The following is a 10,222-nucleotide window of genomic DNA, read 5'->3' on the forward strand; positions in this document are numbered from 1 at the left end:
ACATGGATAGCACAAAAGTGCAGACTCTTCTGATATCCTCTTGTATAATTCACTGTTACAGGTTTAAAGCAACCTTATGGATGTGTGAAGAATTCCCCCTCTCTCTCATGGAACAGGTCACCCCAATAATTGATCTGATGGCCAGAGCCAGTGCTCATTTTGCTAGACTTAAAGACTTCATCACCCTGGAGTTTCCACCTGGATTTCCTGTCAAAATTGGTACTGTTCAGCAATCTTGCACTTAGACTCTTTCTTCATTTCCATTTGGTTCTATTTGTGGTCACTAACCATAGCACAAAAGTTTTAAAATGGGGATGAACATTAAAACACAGTTAATTTCCTAAAATACCACCTGTCATCCTCCCCATCTCCCAGTCAGACTGTGGGAAAACAGCTGAGCCTTACCATATACAGTAAACCCTTGAGTTACATGGGGGTTGCGTTGTTGCAAGCCCTGCATAACTCAAGTTTTCATGCAAGTCGAGGGGAGATGGGAACTAGGCTGCTGCATGGTTCCTGTCTCCCCTGGGTTTGCAGGAGCCAGGAAGTTGACCAGTCCACCAGGCCTGGTCAGTTTCCTAGCGTCCAGAGTACTGGAGAGCCAGGAACCAGGAGGCAGCCTGGTTCCCCTCTCCCCGCTGCTTGCAGGACCTGAGAAACTAACCAGTATAGCAGTCTTGGTCAGTTTCCTGAATCCAAGGAGTGTAGGGCAGCAGGAGTCAGGCTGCCCCTGGTTCCAGGTGCCCCTCAGGTGGCTAGAGCCAGGAAATTGACCATGGTTGCTGCCCTGGTCAGTTTCCTGGCTCTGCAAGTGGAGGGGAGTTGGGAGCCAGGTGGCCACCTAGTTCCCAGCTTCCTGCCACTCTGGGAATCATGTAACCGCTCCTGGCAGGGGTGCAGCTGCGATTTAGGCTGCCATCCGTAACAGCAGTGGGGAGACAGCTCCTGTCAGGGTCGGCAGCCTGACTTGTGGCTGCCATCCCCGACAGCAGCGGTTTCCCTCTTCTGTCGGCGTGGCAGTTGTGTTACCCTGAGACATGCATGACTTGATTGCACACATCTCGAGGGTTTGCTATATCCAGATGACCATTAAATCTAAGCTCTGAAGGACCAAGCAGGGAAGTGCTAGTGCTTTCTATTTATGAAAATGTTTTTCATGACTACAGCAGTTTCAGGATTGCCAGAGATCAACTCTCCACACAAATTGGGACTTAGATAATTGGAGCTGACTAGGTCAAAATCATCACCTTAAACTTCACTGAGGTAGCCACTGCAGGTCAACAAGCGAGGTGTGAGATGCTCTTCTAATGGAGCTGTGGCTTAATAAAAAGCCCATTGCTGCAGTCTAAGCTATGCTGCAACTTTCAGATGGCATGAAGGTGTGTCTTTGTGAAGAGTGCATTGCAGGGACTGGTGTCCAGTGTATTGGACTGGGAGGTGGCTGGTTGACGTCTGTACGACTATAAGGCTTGCATAGTGCTCTTATGAGACAGACTGACTACTGACTTGTGTGTGGTAAAGTGAGGTGCAGGTCACTCTGCAACTACATAATATCTGTGAAATTTATCTGTTTAAGCTTGTATAAAAACCCACTGCTGCTGCTGTAACTGGAAAAGTAGGTGGCTCTTCTGTATCTTACAGAAATCTTGTGTCTTCCATTTACAGAAATTCCCTTGTTTCATGTGCTTAATGCTCGAATTACATTTGAAAATGTTAATAGCTGCAGGACAGCTGAGGAAAGGTCGTCACAAACTGCTGAAAGCGCACAGTGTGAGTTGGATAAGAGGTGTAAAGCTCTGGTGTTTTTATGAAATGTTTACTTACTATATAGGAGTGAAAGTCAAGATTTTAACAGAGTTCAAAAAAGAACGAGCTACATTCATGGAGGATAAGTCCATCAGTAGCCAGGATGGGGAGGAATGGTGTCCCTAGCCTCTCTCTGCCAAAAGCTAGGAATTTGGAAGAGGAGAAAGATCACCTGATGATTACCTGTTCTGTTCATTCCCTCTGGGAAACTGGGCACTGGCCACTGTCGAAAGATAGGGTACTGGGCTTGATGGACCTTTAACCTGACCGAGCTTGGCCACTCTTACACAGACCTAAATTTGGGAGACTATAGTAGGTTGTAGTTCTTACTGTAACTGATCGCAAAAGCCATATGAGTAGTAAACTATCTAAGTGGCTGGAAAGTGTATTCACCAGTCAGCTCAACCTAGGAGTGGAAGTTCACCAGGGTTAGCCCCTGGCAGGCCAACACTATATTTACTTGCTCCTCTGCAGCTTTGGGCAATTGAAACTCCAGTTGGTTGTGGACCAGGACACCACTTACTGCTGCTCCCATTGCCTGAGAATGGTAATTTGCAGCCAAAAGGAGATTGAATTACCTACACCTGTGGAGGTGCAGGTAAATACAGCGGTGGTAGCCCACCAGCTGCTAACCCTGGGGAACTGGATCTGGACAATGGGCTGATGTTTTTCTGCTGCTGGATTAAACCAGTCACACTTCAAGCATCCACTCAATTGCCTGTTCAAGATTAATTCCTTGGGTACTGGATACTAGCGTTCTTGCCTTTACTGTTTATACAAAGCCTATATATGTAAAAGTACCATGTTATATCATCAGCCGTAGCCCTGTTTCCACGAATACACAGAACGGGCTACAATGGGACAGGTTTCCCCTCTGAGCATCTGGCAAACTTCTGCTAGGAATCGGCAGCCTTAGTGGTAGGTTGGCTGCATTTTAGTGTTTAACTTTTTGGCAAATTTGCCTGTTTAGTTCTTTGGTGCCATGTTAGTTTTCCCTGCTGCAAAACTTGCTGGCATTGTGTCATTTGTGTTATGTTTATTGCTTTACCTTGGCTGCTCTATAAGCTTCTCAGCTGATCATTCACCTAGGGCATATGTGTGATGGATGGTGTGTCTGAACTTAAAGCCAAGATTATAACAGGGTTAAAAGAGAACTAGATAAGCTTGTGGAGAACGGGTCCCTCAGTGGCTATTGGGCAGGGATGCAAAACTGTGCTCTGAAGTATCTCTTGCCTCTGTTTGCCAAAAGCTGGGAATGGTCAGCAGGGGATGGATCACTTAATTACGAGTTCTGGTCATTCCCTCTGAAGCTCCTGGCATTGGCCACTATCAGAAGACAAGATGCTGGGCAAGATGGACTGTTGTTTTGCTCCAGTATGGTTGTTCTTGGTGTTTTGTTTTGGCTTATTTATATAAATGTGGTTTTGGTGTTGATTTTTGGATTAACATCCTGTAAGTGTACAATACAGTACATTTTTAACTATATTTTAGTTTCTACAGTTTCTAGCTTTGAGGTTGACCAGTCTGTGTTTGAGATTCCCAAATCTTATCACACTCAAGATGATCGGAGGAACATGCGTGTCCAGGATGAAGATAATGAAATAATGCAGTTTGCTATTCAGCAGAGTTTGTTGGAGTCCAGTGGGAATAAAGTAAGTCTGTACTGCCAGCTGTTCAATGTTCTTCCTCTTTCTAGGTGAAGTGTAGAATGTCTCCTTCCCCCAGCCTGGTTTTGACTTGGAAATACCTGGTTTTTGACTTGGAATGAAGTACCTGTTCACCAAAGTAATTGTACACCTAATGCAAAATTATGATATTGTTTGAGCTTTCTATTATCCACCAAAGCAGTATTTCATTATTTTAACATGAGCTGTATATAGTAAGACGCACCTCTAGACTCATACCAAGGTATTTATAGTACCTACAGCAACGGATAACAGATCCCTGTAATATTGCAGTTTTCAAAAGAATCGGAACACGCAGGTTTTGAAACTTGTCACAGCAAATATCAATTCATTATTCATGTCTGACTGATCAGTGACTTTCAAGTGTGAGTTGTATTGCTAATTCCTTAATCACGGTGGCACTTCTCTCCTCCCCACCCACTTCAGGAAGCCTTAGGAATGCATGCCAATGGAGCAGTTGCTTACCCACAGGACTTCAATATACAGTATCAAAGGTAATTCCAACTTTTCTAAAATTCTTAAATGTATTAGGCCAAATTCTTGGACCAGAGTCTAAAAATCTCCAGCCGTACCCCACAGGCATGCTGCACTTCTTGCAAGCAAGAAGGGAAGTGCCAGTCATATGAGGCAAATCACAGCCAAAGAACAGATGCCCAGATCACTGTCTAGTACCACTAGTCTCCAAGTACCTCAGATGAGTTTTATAGTGTCGTAGAGTATGGACTTGTTAGCTCGGCCTGAGGATAGGAGTTGGGGTTTCTTTGACCAGCTCTTGCTGGCCTTCTAAACAAAGGATCCTTTATCTCAGAATTTAAGGTTCTCCTTTTCTCCTGCAACAGCTTCTAATGTGACTCCTCAAAGTGTCTAAACCCTTATTTACCACACGTTTGGATGCTTAAGGAAAAAACTTTTTTTTTTCCCCACAAACATAATGACAGTGCCTTACAAATTAGGGAGCAAATTTTTAATGGCCTTCTGAAAACAGGCTGCCAAATCTGTAGGTTCCTCCTCTTGCAGATGCAAAGGAGCACTTGTGCATGCATAAAGAATGATACTGCACTACCAGCTTTGTGCTTATAAACTAGGTGAGCTCATGTTGAGAGGCCTGCTGGAAATGTAGTCGTTCAGGAGCAGATCTTCGATAGCTGGCTCTCAGGAACTCTCAAAGGAAAATGGATTTCGTGTTGAGAAATTGCATGAGTGCTACTCTTCTTCACAGAACGCAATCCTCTCTATAACTGTCCTGGGGATTGCTTTCTTCCACGTTAGGAAACGGAGGTGATCTGCCAATTTGAGAGTCTCTTGGAGACATCATTCAAAGAATGATAGGAAGAAAATGAAATAATGGTATGTGTGACTTGAAACTGTTTCTCTTTTACCAGGGCACTTCAGGAGAGCTATATTACTAGCTCAGGTAATCCACACTCTAGCGTCCCAAGTGAGTCTTACAGCTTTGATAAAGACTTGCAACTTGCCATGGAATTATCTGTCAGAGAACAACAGGAGCAGGAGAAACGGCGCCATGAAGCGGAGGAAGAAGAATTTCAACAAGCTTTGCAGCGCTCTCTCATAGAAAAATAGATTCCTCCATGGACCCTCTGAAATCGGGATGCCTCAATGGGATGCTGAGGGCTGCAGTAGCTAGGAGCCTGAAGACCGCTCTTGGGTTGCATAAGTAGAGGATGTCCTAGCTACCTTTTTAACTGTAACACACTCTAAATATAGAGACATGGTCCAGAGATGCTAAAGTTCTTTGCATTCAGTCTCCATCTTGGTCCAAGTGGCCTCGAGTATTGTGTGTGGACTGTAACCTCCGTGATTAAAGGTGAGGGCAGCTGTAAAGTTCCAAGATCTATATTTGGCCTCCCAGGCCATCTCCTGTTCAAAATTTCATAAAGGGAAGAGAGAGAAAAATATTTTATAGACGAACTGGAAACCTTGCCTGGGCTATATATGTAGGAGTGCAGCAGTGTTTTAAAATCTGATACATGGAGTTTAGAAGAGAAACTTCCTTAATACCTACCAAAGAAATATTACTCTGTTCAGTCTTGTCTAGTAATTCAGTGCCTGTTGTTATTTCTTTCCTAAACAGGAGAATGTGAAGTAGTCTTTCACTCCAGCAAGTGTTTTCCATTAGGTTTGGGTGCAGACGGCTATTTCCTTTTTCCAGTTACTGAGCATTTAAAATGCAGCAGTGCTTCCTTATCAACAGGGTTGGTTCTTAAACTTGAAGAGTTAATTCTAGCTAGAGGTGCACTCAGGATTAAAGCTAATGCTTGCTGGCCAGGACAAAAAAGATAGCTAATAGAAGTTTTTTACCTTGAAAAGGAACAACCTGTTAATTGAAAGATAAGCTGCTCTTTTTAGTGATTCGAGGCCAGTTTAGCACTCACAGTCAAAGAGTGCATAAAGAAAACACATAAGAGAAGTAGGTGCTTTTTTAAAAGAACAATTTACTTTTTGCATGAAAAAAATTTACACTTTATTTTGGAGGTAGTGTGCTGAATTCGTTAAGAGAAATGAGGTGAAATTTTCATGTATGCCTATTAGTAAGTTCTGCCATTTTCAAAGGGAAATATAAATATTGCTTTTTAAAAGTCAAATGTAACTCATCCATGTGAAGACATATTTTTTTATCTAAATCTTTTATTTAAGACAAAATAATGCAATAGAATTACCCTTGTTGGGAACTGGTTCATTAGCAATACGGGAGTGTATTTTAACCAAGTTTTCTCAGGTCTTTATTCATACTATATATTTTCAGTTCTTTTGTCTGCAGTTCTCTAACTGCACACAGCTTACATGCTGTGATTGTCAAATGCACTCCTCCAGTACATATTGTACATCCATAGGAAAGCCTTATGCAGTAAAGCATATCACTGAGCAATATTTCCTACTTAGAGTTGGCAAAAGTGCAAAGAAACCTAGGGTACTTTGTTGTCTTATCCTGCATTTGGTACTCAGGCAAAACACAGCTGCCTCTGGCTCTGTGTAACATATTAAAATAAAATGGATGTGATAGTAATCAGTAAGGGTAATTTAGAACTCAGTTTTATATTGTATAGTCATCCATTGTTTTATGTAGCAATGAGATTCAAATTTCCTTGTGTGGGCACTTGAACCTGTATAATCTGTGCCATGCTTGTTTCAGACTATGCAGCTTGCATTTCTTAAAACTAGCTTCACCCTCGAATATCTTATCTGGGATTAGCAGCAGCAAAGTCATTTGCTTACCCATAAGCAGCTCTACATGGGAATTCTTGCTTCTCTCTTTTGAGAAGAGAATTGCGGTAATTGTCATATCTCCCTGAAAGGGACTAAAGCCTTTTTTGCTGGGTTTTTAACAAGTTGTGAAGTTTAACAGATTGAAGTATTGAGGGTTTTTTTTTTTTCCTGCTCATGTGAAAATAAAGTGCATTGCTCTCTTTAAGAGCATTTGTCTGGCAGTCTGATTACTGAGGGCTTGACTATACTTAAATAGAAGATTGACCTAGTCAGGGTTTATCTTCCAGAATTCAATTTTGCGTGTCTGGTGAAGATGCAGCAAAATCGATCTCCCTGGGGTCAGCAGTCTACCCCTGTACTCCACGCTGTCGCATGGAGTAAGGGACGTTGATGTGAGACTATAGAGGCTATGTCTTCAGTAGGGAAATAAGTCGATTGTGATACATGGATTCTAGCTAGAATTGCATATCTGAAATTGATTTATTTCCCTAATAAAGACATTGCCTAATAGAAAAACAAGATCTCCAACCTTTCTCCCTTCCAGAAATTTCTTCCTTTGTGCTTTGGTCACTGTAAACTAAATGCTCATTCAAGAGCCTCCCCAGTGAGAGTGAGAGCTGAGTGAGAGAATAGTAATCCTTTTTTAAGCACATTAATTTTATTCTAGGCAGAGCTGGCAACAACAATCATAGGTCAGGCTGCAGAATACTTTCCATTATATAAGGTGGTTTTCAGTTGCTACACAACTGTGACCATTTGGACTGAAACTTACAATGCTTGATGTCTGCCTCAGGCAAAGTACTATTTAATTTTGGGGGTTTTTTAAGCTTCAGCACCTTTTTGAGAACAAAGCTTGCAGCAGGGAGGGGAGGACAATGTTGGTAAAACTGTTTAAATGGTTTATCTGAAAAGCTTTACTGCTTCTGTGCTCTGGAGCAAGGATGCCTAAGGGCTGCCGGTGATGTTATTGATTAGCAACTATGCTGTCTGAAGATTTATTTGCACTGAGCATGCTTGATTCCCACCCCGTTTCTGCGTGCTGACCTCACTGGGCATGGACCATCCCTGAAGAGCACCTGTGTAGGCTCTGCCTTTGGGCTGCAGGAATTAAGCAGGACTTTCACTGCATTAATTCCCATGAGTGACTGCACTGGGACGGAACATGCAGAGCTGAGGCCAGGGAGCCTCTCTCTTGTGTGCCAAATGCTCCTTGTTGGGGTGCCCAGAAAGGGCAGGAAAGCAAACACCTTCAGTGGAATAGGCAGGAGGTCTGAAAACAGCTAGGATCAGGGGGCTTGAAATGCTTGGATGGGAAAGAACTAGGAAAAGATGGGGCTTTGTCAGGACTGGCTAGAAAAAGGAGTAGCAGATTAGCAGTGCCAGCACTTCTGAACTGATTGTAACGCTATTTTAGCCCCTACTGGGGCCGTTTTAACAATGACACAGTTTTTAATACTTGTCTGATTTTTTGTTTGTTTGGTTTTTTTTTGTCCCCCCAACCCTGTTGAGGAAAATGTGCTTTCTTTTGGCTACCTTGCTCACTTTTCTACCTCCTGGGATCAGCTGCCAGTCAGAGCTTCCTCAGCTCTCAGGAGTCAGGAGAGTCCTGAGGTAGGAAAGGACCAGCTGATAGCATGCTCAAAACAGCTCTGCTCCCCTCCAGCCCCCTGCTGTGAGTAAAGGATCAGTTTGCTCTGTTCTTCCCCACCCATCCTTGCATCAGCAGGTCTGAGAAGGTGAAGAGAGGGTGAGCCGTGAAGGTTCCCTCAGTGTAAGGGTGAAGAACCGCTGGAGCTGCAGGTGGAGCAGACAAAATTGAGTTGAAGGTTGGGAAGGCATGTGATGGGCATAAAATAAACAGACTGCTGGGTTTGGGGAGAAGCTGGAGGTGCTGCACTACCAGGCTGCATTTCATAGGTATCTGTAATGTGATCTTTAATTGGGCCTACTGGAGAGAATTTCAATCACTTTCCTCTGTTGTGGGCAGGTGCAGTGAAAAAACCGAGACCAAAACCCAGTATCTTTTATTCTTCAATTTCATAATTTTGAGGGGTCCGACACAGGATTTTTGAACTTTCCTATTTTGGAAGGTGTGTGATGAGTGAGGTGGGGAACTGCAGGGAAAGAATTGGTCTCCTGTCTCAGGCACCTGAATGTCATGGTAAAGAATTGGTACCACCCCCGTTCTGGGGAAAGTCCACAGTTAACGTCTCGCTTGTTTGCTTGTTTTCAAGAATTACTGATTAGGAAACTATCAGCTGTGTAACCTTGTGAAATTTACAGTATGTTCTTAGGGGTGTAAAACAAATAGTTGATGTCTTGTACATCTTCAAATTGTACTCTGTGACTGCTGTGGGTTTCTAATAGCAAAGTGCCTTGCTCTGTTGAGATATACATTGTTTTTCTCAAGTCAAAGATTGTAAGTCTTTGTATCTCCTGAGTTTGTTAAAAGCTTCCTCTGAATGCTATAAATACAGCTCACTCACACACAGATTTTTGAGCTGAATGCCTACTTGTTCAATGTATTTTTCTGTGTGAATCATCTGGAACCATGATATATATTTGATTTTTGTAACTCCTTCCTTGAAGCAGTGTCATTGAAATCTGATATTTAAGAGTTTTTTTTTAACTTTTCTATGTTTTTACCATGTACTTTTCCTTAAATTGACATTTTCATATACACATCTATCAAGTATGCAGTGTAGGTGTAAGCTAATTAAGTTGTTTAAAAGAGATATACTTAATCCATGTAGACAGTTTGGACATTGATGGGTAACTTTGAATCTTCTGTTTTTAAACCCTTTGTATGGTACAAATAATCTCTGAAGTAAATGAGAAGCATTTTACACCTTAGAAATATAGTGCTTTTGTTTGAGTCCTGTGGGTATCCTTATGTGTAAAAGCAACAAGGACAGTAAAGTAGTGCATACCAGACCTGATGTTTACAGAAACATTTTTAAAGGGCATTTTTTATATAGTTTGCAATTGCAAGGTTCTCACTTTCTACAGTGTTTACTTAGAAAGTTTATACTGTTTTCTAAGCTATGAATCATTAAAGCTGTAACCCTCTTTCATGTATTATAAATCCAGATTAACTCTGATCTCTTAAAATCCATGCTGCAATTGGATGAGTATTGAATCTGTGTGATCTAGAGAAGGCCTACAGCTTTCCCTGAAAATGAGACAATTAGGATAAACTGTTAATGCTATTTCTATAACTTCAAGAATGTATTTGGAATTTCTTTTGAACACAGCTTAATAGGGATACTTTTCTATTGGACTTAAATATCCTGCAAATAGCCACTCAGTTAACCAGAAAGATGTGCGGATGCTGCATTAAATGTATTGATGTAGAAGAGAGTTCACTCTATAGTAAGAGCTACCCAAGTCTTTTTTTAATCTTATTTGTATCTTTTGATGACTGCAACAGGAAAGTGTAGTGAACAGAACAATAATTATTTGCAGAATCAATTGTAATTCACTTAAGGCTCCAATTCAGGAGAGTA

At 42.0% G+C, this 10,222-nt stretch overlaps 1 protein-coding gene across 3 annotated transcripts in view; it reads left to right on the forward strand.

Annotated features, from left to right (window-relative positions):
• ANKRD13A (ankyrin repeat domain 13A) overlaps window positions 1-9,933 on the forward strand; it is a 28,673-nt gene extending 18,740 nt beyond the window's left edge. The window contains exons 11-15 of one of the 3 annotated variants that reach the window (XM_075012409.1): window positions 62-219; window positions 1,666-1,770; window positions 3,298-3,458; window positions 3,918-3,985; window positions 4,874-9,933. In XM_075012409.1, the coding sequence (XP_074868510.1) occupies window positions 62-219; window positions 1,666-1,770; window positions 3,298-3,458; window positions 3,918-3,985; window positions 4,874-5,072 (691 nt within the window). In that variant the 3' untranslated portion in view covers window positions 5,073-9,933. The remainder of the gene's footprint in view (window positions 1-61; window positions 220-1,665; window positions 1,771-3,297; window positions 3,459-3,917; window positions 3,986-4,873) is intronic. The other 2 variants (XM_075012410.1, XM_075012411.1) reach the window with 2 other exon arrangements.
• The last annotated feature ends 289 nt before the right edge of the window (window positions 9,934-10,222 follow it).

This window comes from Carettochelys insculpta, chromosome 18 (assembly GCF_033958435.1).
Source record: "Carettochelys insculpta isolate YL-2023 chromosome 18, ASM3395843v1, whole genome shotgun sequence".
Lineage (NCBI taxonomy): Eukaryota > Metazoa > Chordata > Testudines > Carettochelyidae > Carettochelys > Carettochelys insculpta.